General features: G+C 40.0%; 3 protein-coding genes across 6 annotated transcripts in view; 2 read left to right on the top strand and 1 right to left on the bottom strand.

Annotated features, from left to right (window-relative positions):
* The window catches only part of LOC106954123 (histone deacetylase 4-like), a 68,899-nt gene extending 62,670 nt beyond the window's left edge, over nucleotides 1-6,229 (bottom strand). Inside the window, exons 1-2 of one of the 4 annotated variants that reach the window (XM_015043394.1) lie at nucleotides 5,491-6,229; nucleotides 902-1,294 (exon numbers count right to left, since the gene is read on the bottom strand). In XM_015043394.1, the coding sequence (XP_014898880.1) occupies nucleotides 902-1,025 (124 nt within the window). In that variant the 5' untranslated portion in view covers nucleotides 1,026-1,294; nucleotides 5,491-6,229. The other 3 variants (XM_015043398.1, XM_015043395.1, XM_015043396.1) reach the window with 3 other exon arrangements.
* Nucleotides 6,230-13,358: 7,129 nt separating this feature from the next.
* On the top strand, nucleotides 13,359-16,779 carry aamp (angio-associated, migratory cell protein). The gene is made up of 11 exons (XM_015043393.1): nucleotides 13,359-13,677; nucleotides 13,843-13,986; nucleotides 14,079-14,198; nucleotides 14,372-14,511; nucleotides 14,655-14,799; nucleotides 15,092-15,175; nucleotides 15,305-15,420; nucleotides 15,496-15,590; nucleotides 15,666-15,756; nucleotides 15,833-15,987; nucleotides 16,293-16,779. Exons 1-11 carry the CDS (start codon nucleotides 13,587-13,589, stop codon nucleotides 16,366-16,368), a joined length of 1,257 nt encoding a protein of 418 aa, XP_014898879.1. The 5' UTR covers nucleotides 13,359-13,586; the 3' UTR covers nucleotides 16,369-16,779.
* A 5,433-nt stretch (nucleotides 16,780-22,212) lies between these two features.
* On the top strand, nucleotides 22,213-26,728 carry gpbar1 (G protein-coupled bile acid receptor 1). Its single transcript, XM_015043405.1, has 2 exons — nucleotides 22,213-22,434; nucleotides 24,828-26,728. Exon 2 carries the CDS (start codon nucleotides 24,855-24,857, stop codon nucleotides 25,890-25,892), a length of 1,038 nt encoding a protein of 345 aa, XP_014898891.1. The 5' UTR covers nucleotides 22,213-22,434; nucleotides 24,828-24,854; the 3' UTR covers nucleotides 25,893-26,728.
* Nucleotides 26,729-27,307: the final 579 nt, after the last annotated feature.

Here is a 27,307-nt window from a genome sequence, read left to right as displayed (position 1 = left end):
TTTATGTTTTGTTAACAAATCCTAAGATGTACAATCCGCATAGTAAATCTAAAAAAAAAAAAGGGTGGGGGGGGGTCTCAATTTTCTAACTATATGGGACGTCGCCGTGCAGATGGTATGGGAACGTACGCAAACGCGGAAGACACCAAAACAAAGAGGACAGTACAGAAATGAAAAAGGGAAAGAGACACAACCGAACCCGTTGTTGTTGAAGATAAAAATACGGACTTGTTTTGGTTTCCACCGAATGCTCGGTTTGTAAAATGAAAATTGAGAACTCCCGTAAAATGTCTCACTGAGACAGCCTCAACAAGAGACGAAAAGAAAGGTGGCCAAAACAAACAAAACGGCACGAACATGATGCGACTTGGAACAACCCGAACCCATTTATCATTCTGTCTCGCAATTCTTTACACACCTACAGATTGAAGGAGAAATCATATGGTTCAAATTTAAAATCGATTATTAATCAAATTGTGAGACAGTAAAAGACTCCCGTCCTGCTGGGAGTCGTTTTTGTCTTGTGTCAAAATATTGTAATTGTCAGTGGGCTTGATTTCCAAAGCACTGATTTCCATTTACCGTTTGACGGCACTAAATGCAGCCAGAGCTACAATAGAATGGCCAAGTCAAAGCCCAGACTTAGATCTAAGTGAGAATCTAGTGACAGACTTTAAAAATTGTGTTCCATCCGGTCTGGTTGAGCTTGAGCTGTTTCCGGAAGAAGAATGGGCAAATATTTCCACTCGTGCATATTTAATCTAATTAAAAGTATATTTAAATTTGAGATGAGATGGGAATTTTTTTTTACATTATATGCTAAAAACAATATGGCTAACAATAACAAACTTTTAAAAATGTCGCAAAAAAAAAAATCACCAAAAGAACTGAAAAGTCTTACCTTGGTGGCTCTTTGATGTCATCTCTGTCAGGTTGGTTCCCACGCAGTTCAGCGAACCGAGCAGCCGGCTCGTTATGTTTATGTGTGTGTGTTTGTTTTTGTACTGCAGAACAGATGTGAACATTCGTGTGTGTGTGTGTGTGTGTGTGTGTGTGTGTGTGCGTGTCCTTGTGTAATGCAAGTATTATTCACAGGGAGGCCGTTATCCTGCCAAAACTAAGGGCGTCTGGGAGTGTCCGCTTAAATGCGAGCTCGGGCTGATCCAACGCTCCGGACGGTCGAACAGGAAACTGGAAGCAGGCGTCCAGCAGCAGCAGCAGCCAATCTCCATTAGCCTAATGATGTGGCTACTGCACTTAAAGAGGCAGCACGCTGTCTAGCATCAGCATCAACCTAGGAGACGAGACAGAAAGGACAGCGTCGTTACCGCTTCTTTAAAAACAGTCGGAACTTTCCTGCTTTAAACAGAAGGAATCGGTTGCGAACGTTCTCCGTTTTCCGTCGGGTTATTTTCGTAAAATCTGCGTCAAACGCGAAGCCTCTGCTGATTTGGAGGAGAGTTAAAGGAGAGGAAAAGTTTGGTTATGCTTACTGATTGAAAAATGTTTCCTAAAATCTTCAGAGCAAAATGGTAAAAAAGTGTGAAAGAGGGGAAAAGGCATAATGTGGCACTTTTCTGCTGATCAAATTGAACCTTTACTTCTCAACGTTAGTTTTAAAAAAGTAGAAAATGTGGCTCCGGGTCATTTTGCCCCTTCACCAATTTGTACCTCTCACCCGTAACGCCGAGTCAGTTTGTTTCTCTTTTTAGTTAAACACTTTGAAGAATTATGGAGCTTTATATATATATTTGCTTTTAAATCCATCCAGTTGATGGGACTGAATGCTTACATTTTGAAGGCATAAAGTTTTATGCTACACCTTCTGTCCACCAATTTGGGTTCTGATCCTCATTTTTACCGGTTTGCGCTAATGAATTTGCGCAGGAGATTCCAAGTAGATTATTTAAAGTTGGGAAAAGCAATGGTGACCGAGTGAGGAAAAAGGTCGCCAAGGGAGGGGAGATTCCTGCTGTTTTATTCAAAGTAGGAAGAAGAAGAACAAAGTTCCTTCTGACCACAACATTTCATACTTCATAAAAAGACTTTATAACACACCACAATGATGTATTTGTTAGTAACAGCTGTTGAAAGCCACACAAGAAAAAGTTCCTTATAAATATGTTCGAGGAAGTTTTTTTTGGTGAAACAGATGCAGGTCACCAGAATTTTTTTGGGTACAAAATAACCCAAATTGCAACTATTATCCACAAAAGGTGATCTTTTTATTTTGGAAAGGGTTTTGCTTTGTTGTTATTGATAATAACTACTTGTACTTTAATGTTCTTTGGAAGGTAATGGGGGGGGGTAACCTGAATGCCTTGAGCCCAAAGCTTAAGTGTCAGATGTAATCAGTGGTTAACCCTGAAGCACCACAGATAGAAGGGGTAGATCTGCCCCAGGGGGAGGCTGGTGTGGAGGTGGGAGAGGGGAGGGGGTGGCGTGGATGTTTACTCCCTGGCAGAGGGTCTCCGAGGCTGTTCGAAGCAGGACGGATGCACGTGTGTGTGTGTGTGTGTGTGTGTGTGTGTGTGTGTGTGTGTGTGTGTGTGTGTGTGTGTGTGTGCATTAAAAGCTGGGGGTTGGTCTCAAGACGAGAGGGGCCAGACAGTACAGCCGCAGGACAAATTGTCCCCCCGCCCCGTAAAAAAAAAAAAGAAAAAAAAAGTCGGTCACTGCACAGTGCACGCACACTTTGTGATGAAGGGGCAGAGCTGGGAAGGGGAGGGTCCAGGTTTTAGGGAGAAGCTGGCTGCAACACCATTCTCCAAGGGTATCTCATCTGTCTGGGGAGGGGGGGCATTAACGCGAACGTCCGAGACCATTGTCCCCCCAAGACGCGTTGGCTTGATGCAGGGTGACAGAACTGGGGAGACATGCCCTGCGGCCCAAAGTGTGGCGATGACGGAAAAGCACTCACGGGGAGCAGCGCGGAGGTGGAACATTTCCTAAATATTACAAAGCTGTAATTTTGTGTGAAAAACATGAAATATGAATAAAACTTTAAACAATAACGACTACAAGTGTGACAATGTTTTTTTTTTGTTTTTTTTTTAAGCAGACCTGTACCCTGTGCAGCCATGTCAAATCCAATAATAAAACTGCTTTTTTTTTTTTTTTAAAACAAACACACTCATATAGTTATATTTTTGATCACAGTGCATTTTTTGGGTGAATAACAGGCAAATCATTTCACATTTTGCTCTAAGTTTTAACACTTTTTTATTAAAAAAATAAAAAATAAATAACCGTATCAGACTTTATCAGATGATTGCTTTTCAAAAGAAGAGAAAAGTCAATCCTAAAAAGTTCTGATGTTTTATATTGACAGAAAAAGTCTAGATGCAACTTGCAACACGCAACAGATTACAGCAACTTTACTTTTAAATGATCTACTGTCAAAGTTTATGTGAAGAGGTGTGGACACAACGACAGGTTTATTTGTTTTTGGTAGCATCTTGTTTTGGTAAATCACCACAAGAAGCTGAAATATCTCAAATTAATTAAAGTAATTGTTTAAAATGTTCTCTATTACTGTAGTCAGAATACTTTCAAAATGTGCATACACAAGATACAATTCAGTATAAGTTACTGGACATAAAAGCAATATTAATATCTGATATCGGTCCAAATCGGTGCATATTCTGTTAATATAAGATCTGGAGATTTTCTTTTTCCTTTTTTTAAATAATATGGACATAATTGATCATGAAATCTTGTGCAATTAGACCTTATCATCAGAAACTGTGACGTATTACGTCATAGTTATGATCAAACCAAGGTAACGCTACCCATCTCCTGCTAGTAGAGATTATTTATTTATCCCTTGTGTCCTGAGAGCAAACTGTGAAGAACCAACAAACATTTCTGTAAATCTTTTGTAAGACTGGCACAACCCAGTAAGTAGACCACACCATTTCTTAGGCAACTTTTTCGTGCATGAAATAAAATAAACAATGAAGCTACGTGGATGTGGCTTCGCTACAAAATAGCAAAGAAGAAAGCAGCAGTACCATAATAAAAATACTCCAGGCTCTGGAGTATTTTTTCAATATGTTGTACCCCCATTCCTACACAAACGTTGCTATTTTGTAGATACAAACAAAGAATCTTTCATATATCACACACCTGCAACCATGATGGCAATTATATAGATAAACATTCATAAAAATGGGAAATAAAACACATTCATTTGCAGCCACATTAACGCACTTGCACTGACTGACAAAGTTAAGGATTAGAAATAATTTGAAGCATAAACAAAGAGTGAATTTTGAAAAATTATTTGCAAAGTAGCTTTTCTTGCAGGAAGAAAATGTTAGGACTTATGTTACAAATAGTATGAAACAACCAAGTGCTGAATAAATTTTGTATTTTCAATCTCTACTACTGTTTTTTTATATTTTTATAGTAACTTCTGTAAGTTACCAAGTGAACCAACTTACAACTTTTTTCACGATAAAATCGAAAGGTCTGCATCGTGAGTACGAAATGACGGTATGAATGACGGTATGATCAGGAGGCAGCAAAAGCCAGAACCAATGTATATCAGAACTAAGCTGCTTAATCAAAAAGAAAAAAAGATGATCCCCTTTTTAAAATATATTCAACTTCAACTGTTAATTTATGGGTTCAAAACAAATAATTGTGTGTTATATACCAGCTTTAAGCTTCAAAAATTTGGAACTGGAATCAACAACACAAGAAAATGCATCGGTGGACCGATTGTAGATGACACAGCTTTCTGTAACCCCATCCCTAAAAACAGGGGGCTCACATACGCTCAGCCTGTTTCCAGTACAAAACACAACTCTCTGACATACAAGGACAAAAAGTCCACTTTCTCTGCACAATATTTGCAGAAACATGAGCAAAGCAGCGCTTTTAAACCCACCATAATCTACAACTCAGATGTCGCTTTAACAGCTTTAACAGTCCGTACGCCCCCATTCACAAAAAAGAAAAAAGATTGACGCATGCAGAGAATTACCACCGCCCATCCCGAACCATTCACACACAAATATCCGGGCCTGGACCTCAGTTTTACACCTTTTCCATGCCAGCAGCCCGGTCAGAATAGCTCCGGAGAAGTGTTTTCACTCTGTATTTTACGCTAAAGCCCACGGCTCGTTCCTGCTCTATAAATAGCTCAGCAACAATCGGCAAAATAAACATCGCCCCTCACTTCCCGCCCGCAACAGCGAAACAAACCGTAGCCGGAAAAAAAAAAAAAAAAAAAAAAGAAAGACAGCTTAATTCCCCGAAAAGAGGTGAAATAAGTCCTACCGCCTTGAAACACGACTCAGACCCACGGACGACCGTTGAAATGTAGCCGTGGAAAACGAAAGCGAAGCGGAGCGGTGTGGAAACTTGAGCCGGACATTGTTTTGATGAATCCCTGTGTGTGGATCGCATCCCTGGCGGAGCACCAACATGAAAGCGGCGCTGCTCGGCCACACATTCATCCGCAAGGCGCACAAACCGGCTCACCTAACACCGGCCAGGCGGAGGGCCAGGCGTCCCGACGTGTGTCCCGCTCGGTTTGCCTTTTATTTCTCTCCCATGTTAGAGACTCCGACGGGGGGTGGGGGGGCGCGGACGGGGAAAGAAAATTCATCTCCTGACAGATTCCGCCATACTGGATTTTTGTTACAGCCCCAGCGTCACATGGAGCGCCCCTGCATTTACCAGAGGCGGGGTCAGCCGGATGAAAACGGGCCCATCTACCACTGTCCAGGGCTCGGTTCTGGTTGGAGATTGTCGCTACGCTTTTAATAATAATAATAATAAAAGATACTCTGTATAGTAATGTGTTTTACAATAGCATGGAGTCGGTATAAACTTTATTTGACCAAATATTCCTCAAATAAATCCAAATGTTATCAGAAAGTTGCTTTAGTTCAAGTCAATAACACAGGCAGTCATATATTTCTAATGTTTATTTCTGATAATTGTGATGATTGTGGCATAATTGTTCTCGGAAAATAAAAATTTCACTGATCTTTTGACCTTTTATCTTTAATGCTGAGCTCCATGTCTGCCAGGGATATGAGTAATTATGCCGCCGATGGTTGGTTTGGGCTCCTTTTGCGTTGTGTCGTTGCAGCTTTTCCTTCTTTTTAAACATTTTTTCCTTCCACTTAACTTCCCATTAATATCACTGAATAAATCCCTCTGCAGCTTCTTTAGCGGTAACTCTGTGTGGCTTGCCTTTCTGGTGAAGGCTGCTGATGACAAGTTTTTCCCATCATTATAATGATAATGTAACATTTCTGGGGATTGTTTTTTTAAGAATTTTTATGTCATATTCTAAATGTTTGCCTGTAAGCCACAATCATTGTGTGTGTAGTGAGTTATGCGTACTTATCATTTATCTAACATTTTTGAAAACTGTGTGCCCTGTGCTCCTGATTTACTGTTAGTATCTATCTAAACCCTATTTAATCTTAAATGTGATAAAAAAAATTCAAGTTATTAAAGTATTTATAAGAAAACAGTTTAAAGCCTTTTTGATTTAAGTGCCAAAAAAAAGGGGGTTTTTTTTTTTTTTTTTTTTTCTAGTTGTTTTAGCATGAAGTAATTCACTGCTGCATTACTGACAAAGGGCCAGCTGTTTGGAAACATTTTATTGTGAAAAACAGAAAGTTTGGCGCGGAAAGTGAAGGAACTCAACCCATAATGCCGTTTCAAAACCTACAAGCTGTTCTACATGCAGTTACGTCATTTGATCGATTTTTGTTTCTAATCTTTTAACACTCAAGGCTAGCCCACCATGGGAATCTCACCGTGGATAAAGGTAAAATCTAGGAAACAAACAGAAAGTGTCTTTCTTTGAAATTCAAAGGAATCTGACATTATCATAGTTTGGGAAACATAATATCATTCAGGAATTCAGGGAATCTAAGAAATGCGTGCTCACTGGAACGGCACTGTGTGCTATCTGCGTCACTTTTTTTTTTTTTAGCAAAAAAGTGGACCTGTCAGGGTGAAAAAAAAAACCTGAAATCTTGTGAGAAACCATTTTCTTTTGTTACATTTGCAGATGCATATTAAAGCTGCACCATAAAATCGGTGGTTTAGAAACGTTACAGGCCTAAGAACTCAATTAAATGCTCCCGGTGCTCTCCAAACAACCCAATATTTCTCCGTCCTGCATTTCAACCTCTCCCTCTGACGCTCGACGTCTTCCATAACCTTCGCCAGCAAAATGAAACAAACATTTTTATCCAATTCCTGCTCATTGCAACACGAAACGCCTTTCCCACCACCAGCGTTAATCCAATAAGCCTTTATTTCCATTACTTTCTATTTGATTTTGCATCTCGGCAGCCACCCACAGGTGAGTCTGAAACACCGCGGCCCGTTTCCGCTGACTCGATTACCGTAATATGCTAAGCAGCTTCCGTATGGGCTGCATCTGCGTGTGGAGACGATGTTATTATTCAGAAGGCGCAGGTAGACTCCCTGCTGGGGAGTTCAGTCTGCTCTCCCGCCCCTCAGGGGGGCTCCTTCCACAACTCACTGAAGCTCACAGAGAAACGCTGGGAAAGACACGAAGGAGCTGAAGGAGGCAGAACTTCCAACTTTACAATGTCTTGTTGTTGACGCGTCACATTAGATCCCAATGAAATGCCCTCGAGACAGAACAGGTAGAAAAATCATGCTAGATATTTTAGCACCATTCCAGACATTACTAGACAGCACTAAACTCCCCCATTCCTTTTTTTTTTTTTTTTAGTAAAGCAAAAATCCCAAGATCCTGCTGGCTTTGCTGAAGGAAAAACTCACCAACCTACAAAAACAACCCCACCTCCACTGGCATGCACCCGTGCCCTCCAACATCATCTGGTACCGCAGCCTCTTCCTCTTTAGCGGCTTGACCTCTCCTCCTCCCAGCAAAGGCTGTCTTGTGGCTTCAAAACGATGTCTGGTCTTAATAACGGCGGCTCACGGTGTCGTCTTTAGCCGCTTCAGCTCACATCCAACTCTTCTGGGCCTGTCTGCCCGTCACTGGTTCTAAGTCAAGATTTGAAAAATGCAAAAGGCGTTTTGACTTTTCTCGAAGCTTCATCCGCAAAATATCACTGCTGCAACTACCAAATAGCAAATCTGTGGATATACCGTAGATGTTTTTGGTTTGAAGTTTTGCCAGTAATTGGTTCATTGGGATAAGCAACAACGGCCTGTTTAAACCTTCTTTCGTTTCACCACATCTGATAAGCTCCCATGACAAGTAAACTAGTTTCTTATGTTTGTCTGATTGATTAGGCTCAGTACATAATATATTTATTACCTTAAAATATTCAGCTGTTAGCCTATTTTTAGCTGTCAGAAGAGCCTTCTTCAATGGATGAAAACAAACAAAGCCAATCCAAAGAAGCAGAACGAAACTCTGCCGCACTCGTAAACTTTAGATTTGTTTTATATGTAGCTAAACTACTGATTTTTATCTATCAAACTAATAGTAAGCCAAATACAGACTTTCACAGATCAGTGTTGGGGATGGAATCCGATGTGCCTCTGCATTAGCAGGTGCAGATACCTAATGACTTGATCATCGCCCTCCCTCTTTGTTCCCACCAGAAATAGTCATCTCTGTCACGAGACGCTCTTTTGTTCGTTCCAACCTGACCCTGGCTTTTGCACTGCTCTGCTGCAGCTGGCTTTTATTTTTATTTTATTTTTTTTAAATTGAGGTTGCTCCTCCTCCGGAGTTAAGGGGAAGGAAGCCTGTTGGGACGGTCATATCCATGGAAACAGAAGATTATACTGTAATTTGTGGATGAGCTGCAGAGGCTTCGGTTACATAAGACGACAGGTCTTGGGAGGCATTGCTGATGTTGTCGGTAAGCTGTTTGGGGCTGCAAACTACGACAAGTAAACCCGAAGGCCTTCCTCAGGTTTTTTTTTTTTTTTTTTTACAAGTTTTCCAATTGGAGGGAATAATTTGAGAGGTAAATATGTGAATTCTCCAGAATGCAAAAAAAAAAAAAAAAAGTACAACCATTAAATGTTCTTTTAAAATGCTCCATTAACAGGAGCGTTAAGGTTAACGCTGGTGTTTCTCATCACTTCCATGTGGCTTGATCGTCAGACCGGGTTTACAGCAGCTGTCTGGGAGCACAGATTGCTCCAGGACATCTGCATCCGTATTGTTTGCATATTGACTTTTGCTGACGCAGACGCGCGTTAAACGCTCAGACGTGTGTGTCTGTGCGACGAATCTGAAGCGAGTTCATTGAGAGCAATGATGTCAACGCAGGGATTAGATTTGGTTTATGTTGCCCCAGAGCTGCGCATTTGCGACGAGCGCGGTCCAAACTGCCAAACCAGTGATTACGTCGGTTGAACTATGTTTTTGCATCCAGGAGGGTATTTGGTACCTACTTTCTGTTTTTGTGGGGGATTATATTCAGCGTGATTCATTTAAAAAGGCATCTGTACCGCAAAAAGAGAGAAAAAAAAAAACTGGCCTATAAAAGACATCCTGAGTAATGACGTTCCAAAAATACACCGTGTTTCAGGCCGGTGGCTGGGTGGGGGGCAGGGGGAGCAGCAAACTGGCCGGAAAGTTAACAGACGAGCGTTTAGTGCCTGCAAAAAAGAAAAAGAAAAAGAGCTCTGCTGTGATACCACAGAAGACACATCACACACAGGCTGTGGACCAGACCACTTGCAATACACACAAAACTGCCTGTTAGTGGTTTTCGAAGGGAAGCAGTTGTCTCACCCAACACAGACCCACATGAGTCAGATGCAGCGTGCAGACAACACTTTGCAGACCTCAAGAATCATAAAGATCCTCTGCCTTTAGCCCACGAGGATGAAAGCACTTGCGACTCTCAACAGTTGTAGATTGTCCAAAGCCCATTTCTGCCTTTTGGGTATAGCTCATGTGACATGTTTGAGAGAGGGAGGAAGAAGCAGTAATGGAGTCTTGTGAATAAAAAATAAAAATAATAATAATAATAATAATAAGCATCAGCATCCAGGCTTTCTTCAAGTCGCGCCAGTTGGTCTAAAACTTTCCATCAAAGCCAACGCTGAGCTGCACACAGAGTAATTACCGGAGCCATCTCCCAGGACGTTTTTATTCATACTGCTTGTGAGTGCATAAAGGTGAGGGTACGGCACTCATAGCAGATTAATATGGCTCCAGTAGCCGGTCAGGAACAGAGCACGTTGTTTCCACTGCCTGTGAAGAAACGGCGCTGCGGAGACTACGGCTATTTCAGATATAAACCAGCTCGCCCGGGCGATAAACTGAGAAATGTTATGACGGGTCGTTCCTGGTTTCTGAAGCCCACCCAATGCGTCGTTCCAGAGGCTTTGGAGACTTAAAGTTTCTAGCCCGTGAGTGGACAAACTCTGAGTGACGTCAGCTTTACATTTAAGGGGAAATCTTTGCGTACTTTGACATGAATTTTTGGAAAAATTTATCCAAAAAAAATGTCTCACTTTGTCTACTGAAGAGAGTAAGGTCTTTTTTTTTTTTACGCTTTTAACTTCAAATTATAATTTGGAGAGATGAAAAAGACAGGAATTTAAAGCAAATTAAGCTAAAAAAAATAATGCAACAATTACAGGTAGTGAGAAGTATGTAATAATTTCATCTCATTTTAAAGACAAACAAACGAGACCGAAACCGTCGCCTGCTGCTCCCCCACATGACTCATGGCATCTGAAAACAAAAGCAAACAATGCTGATTCAGAAGCAAAGCAAATATTAAAACATGATATGAAACCGACTCTAAAAATACCACGGAGCTAAAATAGGAGGAGGGAATGAATATTTAAGCAAATCGATGAAGAAAATGAAACCAGCTTTAAGACTAAAAATCTAACTCAGACAGCAAGACGGCCTCAGCTGCAGGATTTCCATCAACTTCTACCAATTTCTGTGTCTGCTGCATAAACAGAAATGAATGGACTTCCTGTTGTCAGGCTCCGTAGGTGTAAACACTACTGACCTGACCCCATGATCTCCTCACTCCTGTGACGTTTTCTCTGTTGAAAAGCTTGCAACCACAGTCATGTGGTGTTGATGCATACCAGTAGAAAAAGGCCAGTATCTTAGATGCCTTAAAAATGTAAAGTCTTTATTATAACATGGCAGGGGGGCGGGGGTTTAGGCTTCTTTGGTAGTTCTGGAAACCGAGTCACATGATTTATTGGTTTAGATAGAGTCTCCTGACCAGAATATGTCTACTACTGTCTATAACTCAGAGGAGATACAGTTTGTGTATTCCAACTAGATTCACTGCCAGTCTTTTAAAGCCAACGTCTTGAGTTTTAATAATCTCATAACAGCCTCCGTGCCGCTCCACAGGATCGCTCACAAGGAAAACGGACACCAGTAGTAATGTTTTCACATGAAAATCGGCTCATTTGAATAAAAGTAAAAACATTTGCATCTTTCCTCAAAAGGAATTGACATGCTAGAGCTGCAAATATGCTCAAAGACCAGCTTAGTTTTATAAATCATACAACTAAAAAAAAAATTATTATGTCATGTATTAATACCACCTTGTTAAATTGTGAATAGTTTTGTTGAATAACCACATTTTTAGCAACAATAAGTAGGCTAAAAAAAAAACACAACAATGGTTTAGGGGGCTGTTAGTTTTTCCACAAATTGGTTTGAATAGTTTTTAACCGTCTCAAAAAGTGAAACGTTAATTTGAGAACTGCTTTTCTTATTTACTCGGGTTCGCTTCATCTGACGTTGAATTAACTTAATATTAAACATTGGCAACAAAAGACGACGTCTGTTGAGGTGGAAAATACCGTAAAGAACTGAACCTACCAAGCGAGTGAAAGCAGCTAGCGGTGTTTAATTTTCCAGTGCAGCATCGTCCAATGCTAGTCATAAATGGCTGCAGAGTTTATATAAATCTGTTACTTGCTGCAGATTTAAAATGCCTAAATAACCTACACACTGATATTTCCACATCTCTCCCATCACAAGATGCTTGTATTTTTCCACGGAAGACTAGAAATGGAGGGGCCCGAGCAGCCCGTAAAACTTATTTGGGCATCCAGCGTGTGACTTCTGCCAGCAGCGTATAGCCAGGGGCGTTCAAGTCCGACCAAAAAGACCTGAAGTAGACAAACTGCGTTAAGTGTTCATAAAATGTCCCTGGCACGGGGATGTTTGAAGGAGGGATTGAGGCAGGGAGAACCAGTTTCTTTTAAAATGGAGAGCAGCCTTTGCCACTAATGATGTTTTCCCTGTGGTTTTACAGCCTATGTCTACACGTCAGGAGTGTACAGTCAGACATCTGGGAAGAAAAGTTTTCAGGCTGTTCCCAAAGTGCACAGGAATCAGAAATCCTGTTTTTCTTTTCTTTTTTTCTTTACAGAGCTTGGCAGGGGTGTGTTAAAAGATTGGCAAAGGGACAAGAGAGAGAGAGAAACAGAGAGAGAGAATGGATCCGTGATTAAACCATTCTGTGGCGGTATAGTCCTAATTGTCATTAATGTGTGATGAATTTTTTTAGCGTCTTAAAAAAACAAACAACACTTCAAAAGTGTTTGAAATTCCTCTGCGACTTCTTAATGCCGTGCAGGTAAATTGCAGTTTTGATAACACCCCATTATCCCTCCTCCGTCTCTCAGGAGAAGGACTCTGAATGTTAATCAGAAAGGAAATCATTCCAAGCTGCTGTTTGTTCAAGAGGGAGCAGAGAGCTGCTAGAGAGGAGAAGGATGCTAATCAGATACTGAGTACACCAGATAAGCACAATGAGCAATGAGTAAGGAGCCCAAATATTGTCTATAAACTAATAAAATACTTAAAAAGAAAGATATTATATTAAATGAAGAAATGAATGAATAAAGAAACAAATTATAAGAAGATTATGACTTTTAGCACATTATGCAAGTGTACAAATATAAAAAATGGTCATTTGTATATCTACAATTATAATTAAATAAAAAATACATGCAACTATTTATATAACATAGTAATATTACATTTATAGAAAGTAACAATTATTTTAAAGAGTTACATTATTATGAAATAGTCTATGTAATTATTAAAATTCTCATTTACATATAAAAATATATAATGAATGTATTTTTTTTATTTAACAGTAATATATTCATTGCAAGATTTTTTTTTCCTCTCTTGGAAGTTGAGGCATTAGTTTGTCAACAGCACCGCCTGGTGGAATTTGCGTGACTCGGTTCTACGTTGTGTAAATCCCAGAAAACGACTCCGCCCACTCTGTCCAGACAACCAATCCCAACCTTCCCTCTAACCATTTCAGCCAATGATAGCCTGGGTTGTAAGGAGGCGTTACTCGGCATTGAGAACGCAATTGGTCGCTTGTGTGACTGGAGGCCGACCGAGTGCTTCGTCATTATTATGCGGCAGTTCCTCAGTCTTCATGCAGCAACATGTGAAGAAATCATGCCCAGATAATTTTTCTGACAATTTACACTTGCTCGGCTAAGTTCTTATGTTACATAAAGCGACGTTTATGAGTAAAAGAGCGGCTTTTAGATTCTGTAAGTAGCTAAAAGTTAACTTACTTGGTGTTATTAGCGCTGGTGTTTTTGCCTGCTTTTAGCCTGTTGGCGTCATGGACAACACAGAGGAGAATGCCATAGAGCTCCATGGAGATGAGGAAATAATTGAAGTAATCGATCTCAACGACACAGAGCCTGGGCCAGGTACTGAGGGAGTCCTTGCACTGACTGCCTATCTTTCAGCGGTGGTACCGAGTTACAACTTCTGTGTGTTTGGGGAATGGAACAGGACTTCAGAAGTTATTTAGATCCAAGTTTTTCTTGGAATTTGATGGTTTCAGCATTTATAGATAAGCTTTGTTTTCCTAGATGATTTGGCTGACGACTTGGGAGACGTTGACTTTGAGGATCCTGGAAACCCGGAGGACGATAATGAAGGCTGGGAGACGGAAGATGAGATGGAAGCAGAGGCGGAGCAAGATGACAGCGAGCTCACCTTCTCCAAGCACACAGGTAGACCCATCCTGCAGGTTTGTGCTGCATCTGCCTTTACGGCTGTTCGAGGCTCAAACTTTGTCCTGCTGCCCTCCTCTCCCCGTGCCCAGGCTCTGTGTTCTGTGTGAGTTTGGATCCAGCCACAAACAGCCTAGCCGTGACGGGTGGAGAGGATGATAAGGCTTACGTCTGGAGAGTGAGCGACGGAGAGGTCGTGATGGAGTGCACAGGTGAATACTCCTGCTCAAATCTACCTATCTTTGCATCCATTCAACCATCCAGCTACTTATCTATTCATGAATCTGCTTATGATCATGTTTTATTTATTTATTTATGTATCCATCCACCCAGTTTTTTTTCTGTCTAATATGCGTCTTGTTTTTTTCTTATTCTTACCCTGCAGGACACAAAGACTCGGTGACGTGTGCCATGTTCAGCCATGACTCATCTCTGGTGGCTTCGGGGGATATGAGCGGTCTAATCAAAGTCTGGAAAGTGGAAACAAAAGAGGAGATCTGGTCATTTGAAGTCGGAGATCTGGAGGTAAAATGCAGAGAGTCAGTTTATCTCTTGTTTTAAGCTTGTTTTTTTTGTTTTTCTTTATCCCTTAGAGAAATATCAAAAATACAGAATTACATCAGTAGATCAACGTTTTTCAGTATTATGTTCTTTCACCTCTTCCTCAGTGGTTGGAGTGGCATCCCTGCGCTCCCGTGCTGCTGGCGGGGACAAATGATGGCAACGTGTGGATGTGGAAGATCCCTGCAGGAGACTGTAAAACCTTCGAGAGTCCTGCGTGTCAGGCAACCAGTGGCAAAGTCCTCCCTGATGGTGAGAAAACACCAAAACAAAGAACGCCTCACAATATTCAGAAAGGTTGTAACAAGTGTTTAGTGGTGAATACGGCAGTCAGGGTTTGATTATAGACGATTTATAGTTACATAGACTGAATAAAAAGACAAGCATTAAAGCAGACCTGTCCTAAATCTTAAAACTTTATCAGCGCTCACTAAATGAAGCGTTTCTCCAGATAAAACATTAAGAAAAAACTAATTTACCATCTTAAGTTTGATGCTGTCAAGTCTTTGGGGAAACACTATGACGTTGCCACACCTTCCTCCAGGTAAACGAGCCGTGGTGGGTTATGAGGACGGAACCATAAGGGTGTGGGACCTAAAGCATGGAAATGCCATTCATGTCATTAAAGGTAGGACACAAACACATTGATTACTCGGCGTACGTAGCACTTTATGTGTTCAGGCCAAATTATCGCAGTACATATGTCACCAAGTCAGGAGAACATTTCAAACAGAGATTAAAGTGCATCCTTATGCAGGTCAAGACGGACACCAGGGGGCGCTGACCTGCCTTGCTTGCAACAAGGATGGCTCCCTCATGCTGACGGGTTCAGTGGACGGCTGTGCCAAGCTTGTCAACACCACCACAGGCAAGGTGGGTGCAGCCGTGAGCCGGTATGCCCAACAGACATCCTCCCAGAAGCTCGTCTCAGTAAAAGTGTGTTCACAGGTAGTTGGAGTGTTCTCTGTGGAGGGAGGTAAGGCGAAAGGATCGAAAGACGAGGAAGAGTCCAACTCCGTGGAGTCTGTGGGATTCTGCAACATGTAAGTTTAAAAAAATCGGATTACAAGATGTGACACGTCGGCTTCAGCGTCTTACATCTGCGGGGATGTTTGCAGCCTACCTCTCATAGCTGTGGCGTACCTGGACGGGACTCTGGCCATTTATGACCTTTCTACACAGGTGCTGAGGCACAGATGCCAGCATGAGGTGAGTGTTCTTCTGTTTTGCTTTAGTTCACTACGTTGAAAAATCTCCTCACCACCACCTTTTACTGCCTCTCCAGGCGGGGATCGTTCACCTGCAGTGGGAGGAGTCTTCGTCTGTGGTGTCCACCTGCAGTTTGGACGGAGCGCTGCGTTTGTGGGACGCCCGTTCTGGCAACCTGTTGTCCGAGTACCGCGGACACACCGCAGAGATCCTCGACTTCACCGTCAACGGGTACGACTGCTTTGTTTCGCTCGCTTCATTTCTAATTGGTGAATCCAGTTTTGTAACACGGTACACATGTCACCAAACTTACAAACTTAAGTTTTGTAAGGATGAAAGAAAAAGTGTTAAATGTCCTTGTTTCGCAGCAAGGACAGAATTCATAGCCTTCTATGAAAGCTTCCATTTTAATTAATTAACAAACACATTGCTTTATTAAGGTATACTTGTTGCAAAGCATTGTTTTTGAACTTTTTGACTATTAAAGCAGAACAAATGGGATTCCCTCACCTGATGGTGTCCTTGTGTCTCCTCAGGGAAGCGTCTCTTGCCGTAACGGCCTCAGGAGACAACCAGGCCAAAGTGTTCTGCCTCCAAAGACCCGATCGATAAAAACAAAAGCTAGAGAAAAAGGAAAGAGGAAAATGCGTCACAGCAAACGGACAATTACTGCTCAAACTTTCTGTTTTCTTACACCGGAGAATAGATTTTCTTATCCTTTTGGTATTTTAAAGTATCCTCATGTGTTTTCTTGACAGAAACCCTTAAAACAGAAATGCTCTTGATTTCTTCCTATTTTCCAGTTTGTCAGATTAAAAAAAATCCACCTTGTTTAGTTTAAATGGTCTTATTCATGAAGGACAGTGATTTTTTTCTCTCCCTGTAATTGTGGTGCATCATTTCCTAAATGTAAGGACGTGTGTGGTCTTTCAACTAAACACACAAACTTATTCATGTAAACTCAATTGTAAATACAGACAATAAAACAATATGCTCTCCTCTGGGCAATTTAAACTTTTAGTATCATTCAGGGACTGCTTTGTGTCTTAAGTTCATTCTCCCATCTATTTTTGTGTGTCTACGAGATAAAGACGTTTCCTAAAGCAGCTCAAACCGAGCCGAAGGGCAAAGTTGTTATATTACGGGTCGTGGCAACATGGTTAACCGGCGGAAAAAATACTGCGCTCGGTTAAATCTGTGACTGTAAGTGCTTCTTTAGCCTTCAGTTTCAGCTGAAAGATGTTATTAGATAAACATAAAAGCAGAAGTTGAGTCGATCTGGAGATGACAACCTCCTAAGGGAGGGAGTTTTTTTTTTTTTAATAGCTCCATCAACTTTAGATGTGATTAAAGCAAGACTGAATCAGACAATGAGTTTGAAAAAGCTCACATAATGCATTTAGCTCTGTATAATTTAATAGAAACGCAGCACCATGTGCTTTCAGTACTCAGGACATCAGGTTAGGAGGTTTTTAATGTCATTGTATAAATCCCACTTCTGTCTCCTTTGGCTAGTAAACTTAACTTTTAGACTGAACTGATCTGAAGAACTCAGACCGGTCTCGGTAATTGACCGGTCCACATCGAGACCAGCAATGAGCGTATCAGTTATCTTATCTGCAAAAAGCAGCTAAGTGGGTTTTTTTCTTCTTTTGGTGTTATAAATATGAAGATTGTATATAAAAACTCACAATTCAGTTTATCTTACTAAAAAATGTTACAAACAAAAGGCCTGTCGATCCTCTCAACATACCTGATTGTTTCTATACTGTGCCGTACATGGACATACATTTAAGTTGCAACATTTCTGGTATAAAAATCAGTTTTATTGCTCTGTTGTAATATTCTAACTTGTTGTAGTAACTGAAGTACTGTGTGGGACGAATTGGAGAACCCCATTAAAACCTACATCAATCATCTGGACTCGTGTTTAGGCATAGTGCTCAACATCTGAGGCTTTAAGCAGACTGGGGTTTCTTTCCATTCTTACATAATTAAGATCCGTTGGGGAATCTCTGTTGGTATAAACATAATATTCCTGGAAGAAGGCTTCTACGCTGAGAAAAAAAAGGACGTTGTTCACGATGACGCAGTAACAGACTTAAACTGCGTCCAGAAAATACTGTTTGTTTTGTTTCCTGCTAAAAAAGATGATATAAACTCAACAACTTCTTTGTTACGTTCTACTGTTGAATTGATTGTTACACCAAGCACTGAATTAGTCAGCCACACATAACTTGGAACATTTAGACACTAGTAGGGAGCAAAATTGTGATTTTTGTTACCTTTCCAGCTGATGCGGTTAGCTTTCACACTGCACTGTGTCAAGCAATCCAAACCCTTTGAAGAGACTGTTCCCCTCCTCACCTGTGGTGGCGCTGCACCAAGAAACACTGACACAAAAGCTTCTAAAGAAGACACCGAGAACAACAAAGAACACAAACCATTTCTTCTTCTAGCACGACACTTGCACGTTTGTTTTGGTTCTATTTACTCAAAATGCCCTGTGCTATAGTCTGCTTCCTATTTTCGGAGCGCTCTCGAGTTCACATTTGAGCCGCACAAGAGCTCACCTCAATCAAACCGAGACGGAAGTTTGTAGGCGGAACAGAGTTCTCTTTTTGATTGCACATTCACACCTACCCAAACAAGCAGGACTTCTAGGCAAATGAACTAGAGTTGGATTCAAGTCGACCTAATGGGGTTGGCGTCAGTGTATCTCTGATACACATTGGTGCGCACTGTACTCCAGAAAGCTTCCTAAATGTTGTTTACCAAACCAGGGATGCCTACTGTCAGCCTTATTTCTGTCCTCATGCTCTTCCTTTCCGCTTGGCTGTTCAGTAAAAGAGGAAACCGTCAGTGGGTATCCTGTGCACAAGTGCTTTTTCCTTGTGCCATTGTACAAAGCCTTTCCTTGTGCCATTGTACAAAGCCTTTCCTTGTGCCATTGTACAAAGCCAAAAGTGCAAAGGTAACTGACCCAGAAAGGCTGTACAGCTTCCCCTTTTTAAGGCATAAACAAGATGTGTGTTTTACATAAATAAAAGTATCGTAACGTGTTTGCGCTACACTCAGTAGAGTCGCAACAGGACACCGGGGGGAAAAAATGACATCTGTCAGATGTAGTTTACACTGACAGTAGGGTATTTCCCTCCACTGTCACAGCACAGTGTTTGGACATTAGTTTTCACTTGCTGTTTTGTCTTGTCTCTGTTTACACTGTCAGAGTACTAGATGCATTTATTGATTAAATGAGCAATTGTTTAGAAAAGCACTTCTCCAATAACATTTCATAAGGCTGCGGTATTCAGAGAAAAAAACTAAGCAAAATCTCATGGGTCTAGTATCTCTTTCCATGGGAAAAAGTGGATTTTCTGTCTCCCGAACAATTTGTGGGAGGATTTATATATATATATATATATATATATTAATGTGTATCCTGCAGAAATAACTTTTTTTTTTGTTTTCTAACTGAAGCTACCATATTTTAAATTGCCTACTTTAAAGGTGTCAACCCTGACAACAAGATTCTCAGACATGAAAGAAAAAGTCAATCTCATTTTACTAATACTCCTAACTTTGGTTATGGTTTCTGTTTTTTAATACAAAACATAAAAAACTTTTTATTATTAATTTTACTCTGCTGGAATTTTTTTCTGTTATTTAGATTGCAAGAATGTTCAACTTTGACCTTAGATCCAATCAAACTGCATATTATATACTACGTAACAATTTTTACTTTGTGTGGACAGTTAAAATATTGCTTGTATAAGTTTAAATGAAAATGTTAAAAGGCGTCTAAGGATGGGAAAGAGGAGGTAACCAATGTTCCAATTCCACTTGTCAACATCAGCCACTCGTGATAAATTAGTTAATGATTTGCTTATCTGTTTATTTTATTACAAAAAAAACGGTAGCACCTTATTTGAAGGGGGGTGAATAAGGCTGACATGACACTGTCATAAACATGACATAACACATGTCATGAACATGAATAAGCCTTCATGAATATTTATGACTGTTGTCATAAAGAGTCATTCGGTTAATTATGACACTTTTAATACAAAGTTGACATTATTCAAAATGTCTTTGTTATGACAACTTGACATTAACCAAGAAATCATTATTGATATAAATTTGTTATAAAAGTATTACTGATTGCACTTTAAAAATTAGGTAACTTTATGTTATTAAAGTTAAAGTTTAAACAGTAATGATTTCTTGGTTAATGTCAAGTTGTCATAACAAAGACATTTTGAATAATGTCAACTTTGTATTAAAAGTGTCAATTTATCGAATGACGCTTTATGACAACAGTCATAAATATTAATGAAGGCTTATTCATGTTCATGACAGGTGTTATGTCATGTTTATTAAAGTGTCATGACAGTCTTATTCACCCCCCTTCAAATAAAGTGTTACCAAAAAAACTTTATTCAAAAAATATTCAGTATGAGGAGCCTACATGTTTTTCTAACCATGCCCCTAAAAACACAGTCTGAATAGAAAACCAATGGATAAAAAGAAAAACGTTCCCACTTTGGATAAAAATGTTCACATTTAACTATATTCTCAAGTTGATTTTTCTGTAAATATATGTTCTCCGGCGATGGCTATAGCTATTAGTCACTTTCACTGTAAAAAAAAATAAAAAATCTCAAAAATTTTGATTATCTTCTTTGCAAACCAAGTTAATTAATCTTATTCCATTACATTTTTCTGCTGTACACAGAAATAAACCAGCTTATGGATTTGATTAATTATCGCACAGGGCCTGGAGTTCGGGGAAATTCGAAATGCTTTGTCTCTTCTTGTTTTTCTTTTATGTCCAGCTTGTCCTCCCTGTGTTGTGTCTTTTTTCCAAATGCTCCAAGTCTTGGGAACATTTCTGTTTAAAAGCATTATCTGAGCGCAGCTTATTCATCTCTTCCTGGCTCCAAACTATCTGGGTAAGGAGGGGCCCCTGTGTTTGGCTAGCAAAACGGCTCTCCACTGCTCTGCTATCCAACTTTTTGTTTAAATATCAGACGTCTGTGACAGCTGTTATGAATTCAGGTGTATACATACATGTATTTATAAGCGTTGTTCACCCTGAGGGCAAATAGGAAAATCAAGTACCGGTAGATGCTAGCTTGTATATGAATCTATTCAAAAGATGGCTTTCACACTCCCCGCAGACTTTTTTTTTAAGATATAGTATTTATATGGAAAATCTCACTTGCTTTTGAACAATAAAACTGCTTAAAAAACAGGATTTTCTGCTTGGCAATGACTTCCATGTTAGCTTGCTGAGCTAGCTTGCTCAATTAGCTTTATAAGTTAGCTCTAGCAAGCTTCTTAGCCTTGTAGAAACTTGTTTTTTTACATTTGGGTATTTTATTTAAACAATTTATATCTACTGTTTTAAAATCCACTGTTATGTTTTTCTGCATTGTGTGGATGTTGAAACTTTTTATTGAGAAAAGTGAAGTTCAGCAACAAGTTAAGAATTTGTCCATTAAGCTAGATGCAAACCAAAAATCACTATCAAAGTATTACAATATGTCTATGTATAATTATGTACAGTACGCAGCTCAGATGTATCACTACGCAAATGTCACAGCAATTAGCCAATAATAACCACTACATTACATCGTCAAAGAAGATTCACTCACATCAGCATGCTAAACGCTTAAGAGTGGCTTAACAGGAGGCCTGTCTGACCCATTTTCTGATTAATTCAGCTAATTATTATTAGAGGATGTCATGTAACTTAGAAAGTAGCATACATTTAGCGAAATGGGGGAGAATCACTTGCAGCACATATCTAGTAGATGTGATAGTTTATTTCTTCACATTTAGACTAATGTAAAACATGTCTTGAGATACATCAAGACGTTGCAAGATGAGAAAAACATTTTCCTTCAGATGTTTCTAAATTTCATGATTCTATTCCAAGTCGTCCAGATCCTGTAGCACCAAAGCAGCCAGACATCATCACTGCAATTTTTTTTCTTTCTTTCTGGAATTAGTTTTGCAACAGATGTATCAAGAAATATGCCTTCCAAAATGTTCAGCTTCATTCTTGTCAGTACACAGAATATTTCTCAAAAGTCTTGGTGCTCACCAAGATGGGCTTTTTTGGGGGCGGGGGGAATTTGAGATGTTGTGTTCTTTTTGGTCAGCAGTGGTTTTGGCTTTGGAGCCCTCTGTCCTGTCTCTTCATTATTTTCTAATTAAATCCAATCAAATTGTCAAATGAAACCCAAAGAGGCTGTTAATAACAGCTAACTCATTATCTAACAATGAGCATAATTATATTTTCACCAGTCAGTCGAAAGGTTCTTTGATAATACATGAGGAAAAAGTACAACATCTGAGTTAGTTGGATAATTGAGGGTTAGAGGGCACTCCTCTTACTGCCGGCAAACCCCGTTTAGGACAAGACAGCCTCAGGATGACCACTACCTCCTCCTCCTTCTGAGCACACTTCCTCTTTAAAGTCACTGTGAGGAAGAGAGTTGGTTGCTCGTTCTGTCTCTGTCTGAGCTTGGACTGTGGGTTGTTAAAGCTGTTGGGGTCGGCCGCTCTGTGTTTCTCCTTAGCGCTTCTGGCTGTGGATATGATATGCAGCAGAAAAGGAAGCTGAGATTTCATCTCACAAATGATACATGACCGAACGATTCATCACACAAGGTAACAAAAGTTTAAAAATTCCTTCTGGTTTTTGATTGAAAAAGCTTATACGGGCTCCTGATGATCATTTCATAAAGATGTGGCTTTTCTACAGCATGTTACATGTTATGAGGTGAAATATTACTTTGATTCAGAATGTTATTTAATTGACTCACGATGCTTTATGTCAGAGGAAGTTTCCAGCTTAAAATAGAGTCAATAATCTGCTGCATCCCTGACTATAAAGACCTTCCAGAAAGCATAAAACTGCTCTTTACTTGTAAAAGCTGAAAACCAATTTGCATTGTGTGTTCATCTTTTAAAGAGCCTTTAAAAACACCATTTGCTCAAACTGTAGCAGGACTTTGATACCATAAAACTCCCCCTCGTTCTGCTTGAAAATGCACTTTTTACACGCAAACCCCTGGAAATATACAGGCATGTTTATTTTCACTATCACAATTACAGTCGATATTCTATACATTACTGCTTGCTGGCGTTTGATATAACATTATGTACCATAAACACAAATATTATCGGGCTAGGTAAAGTTATTAAGAAAGTGGAAGTGGTTCTAACACAAAATCTGATAGTGGTTGTTTAAGAAGACTAAATGCTGGATCGAAAGATGCAAAAAAATAAGTTAGTGCAGCTTCTGTTGTTTTGTTTTTGTTGTTTTATTACCCATGCACATTTTTTTATTCTCCCACAGGATGTTTGTTCACATTTAAGGTTTGAAAGAACTTGGAAATTATTTATTGTGACCTCATTTTTTTTTATCATAAAAAACCTACATAAACAGTGGTAGTTTTGATACCACAGAGGCAGCTCCCCAAAGGGGCAGCTCCCCATTTCCAAAGGGGCGGCATAAAAACTCAGAAAAAAAAATATACCGACTGAAATAATTTGGAGAAGCTGAGTATTAACCAACTAGATAAAGTTTTGTGAACAATTCTATCATGGAAATAAGCATAACAAAAATGTAGCTTTGAGAAAACTATTCAGAGAAAAATTTAAAAAGTAAAATGAATCCCTGGGTAGAGGTCCAAGAAAAGTGAAGTCACACTAATAATTACATTTTTTTTGTTTGTGAATGAGTTTTAAATGAGTCTCTAGGTCTTTCTAACAAAGGGAGGCAATCATGCAAAGACCGCCACTGCATATGAACAAAATAACCGATAAAAAAAAATTATTCTCCAGGATCTGTATCACATCCTATGATTTATCAAATTTTCTCAATATAAATTGCTGCATTCTCCAAACACATGCCCTCATCTGATCTCTGCTCACTTCATTACAAAAGAGACAACAAATAGGGTCAGACCCGTCACAGTTGAGGCGACCTATGACCCCTGTTGCGTGTGACTTTTTTATCGGTTTAATCTGCAGCTTCAGCAGCTCTTTTACAGAAAGGCACCACAGAGAACATGTGGTGAATATAAATAAGAAAATTCATAAATACTCAGCTGAAGTGGACCCTTGAGCTGCACAGTGATCTGCACAAAGAACTATTTTAAGTGGCCCTATTTTAAGAATATTAACGACTAGTTCACTTTAAAGAGAAAGCACATTTTTAAGCTCTTTCAGCTCACTTTAAGGTGCGGACAGACAGAAATGGGTTTCTGTGTTGTTATTTCCTGCGCACACCAATATGGGTGAAATCCCCCAATACTACAGTATGTGGGAGAATGTCTTATGGGTCTGATGGAACCAAACTCAGATTAACTTTTTTGGCCACAAAATCCAAAAGGTGGTACATAAAACACTGCAGATCGCCAAGAGAACGTCACCCACAGGGAAACATGTTGGCAGCACTGACCCCAGACTTTGAAATGAAAGTTTTGGAATAATTGAGGGCAAGACGAGACAATCTCAGAGATCTGGCAAACTATTGCTAGGTAAAGTGGGCGAATACCAAAGATGTCTGATTCCTAAAGATTAATCAAATTAGTATTAGTTTTTAGTTTAGTTTTACAGGATAAATATCAGATTATTATTTGGATTGGAAAGGATTCATCAAGGTCTCCGCTACACCAGAACCTGGCATTTTAACAGAAGTGTCCAGCATTTTAGGAGTTTAAATCTAAGTGATTTGATATGAGTCCATCTACACTTTTTGAGGCACATTACTGAGCATGTGTGTATCATCATTACTGATTCAATCTCTTCCTGTTTGGTTTTATTTTTGCAATAAATTCCTCCAGCTTACTTCCTCTGCTGCATCCTCTTTTGTATCTTATTGCATCCGTTCGGTTGTTTCTCTTAACCTAAAACTGTCGTCTTGCTTCTTGCAAGCCGACAAGGTCATACAATGCATTTGCATGTTTGTGCAAACATCCGACCCCACACAAGTATAGCCATAAACCTTCTGGGTCCCCCACTGCTTGGTTTTTATAGTTTGTTTTTGCTTCTAGGGTAGCTGTTTACTGGAGTGCGTGCAAATGGAAGGAGGCCTGCTGATTTCACCAGTGATGGCCCACGCTCTGGTCTCGATGGAGAACCTCGTCTACATCATCACCGTGCCTCTGTCGACCTCCATCATCCTGGCCAACCTGGTCATCATCCTGGGCATCTCATGCAACCGGCAGCTCCACAACACGCCCAACTACTTCTTCCTCAGCCTGCTGGTGGCCGATATGTGCACAGGCGTGGCGCTGCCCTTCATCCCGTTGATGGGTCTGAACCGGGAGCTGAGCTTCAGTTCCTGCCTGGTGGCTCACATCTTCCCGAATTTCCTCTTCTTGGCATTTTTGTCCAACCTGGTGATGGTCCACTATGAGCGCTACATTTGTATCGTCGATCCTCTGCACTACAACACCCTGTGGATGCATCGGCATTTCTCCTTGGCGCTGCTTATAGTGTGGGCACCGCCGCTTTTGTTTGCGTCTCTGCCCGCTTTCGGGTGGAGCAACTGGTCCGGGCCGGATTGGAACGACTGCTGTGAAAGTGCCGTAAAGTTCCCGCCTCTTTCTAACTGTACGGCCAATCTGACGTTGTGCTGCTCTTACAGGAGGGTGTTCCCCAACGCCTTCATCTACTTAGAGGTGTACGGCCTTGTTTTACCAGCCATTCTTCTCATCGCTGGCATGATCGGACGTGTACTGTGGATCACAAGAGGCCAGATGAAGGACATCTGCCGCCTCCATAGAGCGGTGGAGCGAGGAAACCAGGCGTCGGACCAGGAACAGAGGCTGAACTTGCGATATACCCGCTGCTTAGTGGCGGTGTCCCTGACCTTTCTGGCCTGCTGGGTTCCCTACCTTATTTACATGCACGTCTGTATAGCGTTCCTCATCATTGACACCAAGCAGAACTCCATCACTCACATCGTGTTGTCCTGCATCGGCATCGGAAGTATGGCCGTGGTGCCGATGGTCCTCGGTTTGGCCAACAAGCAGTACACGGAACCAGCGTTCAAGCTTCTCCAGAAACTCAGAGACAGGTGGAGGGCACGGGGTTCAGACGAGACTGCAATCTGAAATAATGCTCCTTGGCGCATTAATATTTATCGAGTTTTCTCTGCAAGAATTGGTATCGGAAAGAGTTTGCGGCAGCTTATTTTACAGTGAGTTGAATTATGGTACCGTTAAGATAATATGTCATAGCAAAGGCATCATAAAGTCTTTATAAATGTCAAATAGCGAAGTTATCTCCAGTAGTTCCCTTACCTATAGTAGGAAAATGTCACATGGTCATATGTTATAAAAATAGTCATTGTCAGAGCAGAGGCTAACCACAGCCATTTTTGTTCTCGCTCAAACTAAATTAAACTTAACTTGAACTACAAAACTAGTATAAAGGTTCAAAGAAAAAGCTTTTCAAGTTGCGCACACATGTCCTATAGAAATGTGTTTATTTGGTAAAATGAACCAAAATTTTACACCAAGAAAAACATAACAGCTTTAAGAAAACATATACTGGTTACTGAACAGAAAGTTGTATGTTTTTGGAAAATGGAGAAAAAAAAACAATATTTTATTTGTAACATAATAAAGAACCTGCATGAAAACACTGAAATTACATTTTAATGCTGGCTTTATATTTATTAGCATTGTCCACAGCCACATGTGGATAAATTGCTAAAAAAAATCTGATAAAACGGACGGAGTGGTGAAAGTCTAGTCTTCCACCACTCCTTCTGGATGAATGCCGCCCTGGGTAAGTGCGTCATTCTGCCACCCAGAGCACAACCAAATATGTGCTCACACACCCAACAAAGCCCAGTAAAAATGATATCACTAGAAAATATTCATCTGTTATTTACTGATCTAGAAAGATGGATATGTGAATAGTTTTCAACTATATTTTTTTCCACATAAATATTTCTCAAACCATCAAGTGTCTTTAAAAAACTGCATAATTAAGTCCAATCAATTTTTATTTGTATGTATTTATTTATTTATTATTTATCTTATTTTTTAAATATATAAATGTAAACTAAAAAAATCTATTTTAAAATGTAATATGCTATTTTTTGCTTCTCACATTTCTCGTCATCTGTGGAAGCTCTGACTCCATTAAAACAATAAAATAGTGCAAAATAAACCACAAAAATAAAAAACTGCAATGTAATACAAACTATGGTGGCATCAGCCACCTGTTTTTACAGGATTCCTGCCACAGAGGGGCGCCAAATCCCATTCACTATGCATGTAAATATTTCATTGTCGACCTACTTGATTTTTTTTTCTCCTCTAGTAGAAAATCAGTTTTAAAAACACAACTAAATGTATTTACTTTTCAAAGAACTTAGCTAAATATAATCTGTAAGGGAATCACTATTATTAATAACTTTCAGAAATGTAGAAAGTTCTTCAACTATGCCTTATCATATGCAACATGGTTATGAAAATATAGCTCCAGTTCATTCTGGATTACTTCATTTTGTTTTGTT

This window comes from Poecilia latipinna, unplaced genomic scaffold, assembly GCF_001443285.1.
Source record: "Poecilia latipinna isolate Pla-1442-1.1 unplaced genomic scaffold, P_latipinna-1.0 Scaffold629, whole genome shotgun sequence".
In the NCBI taxonomy this organism is placed as follows: domain Eukaryota; kingdom Metazoa; phylum Chordata; class Actinopteri; order Cyprinodontiformes; family Poeciliidae; genus Poecilia; species Poecilia latipinna.
This window is presented reverse-complemented; position numbering and strand designations above follow the sequence as displayed.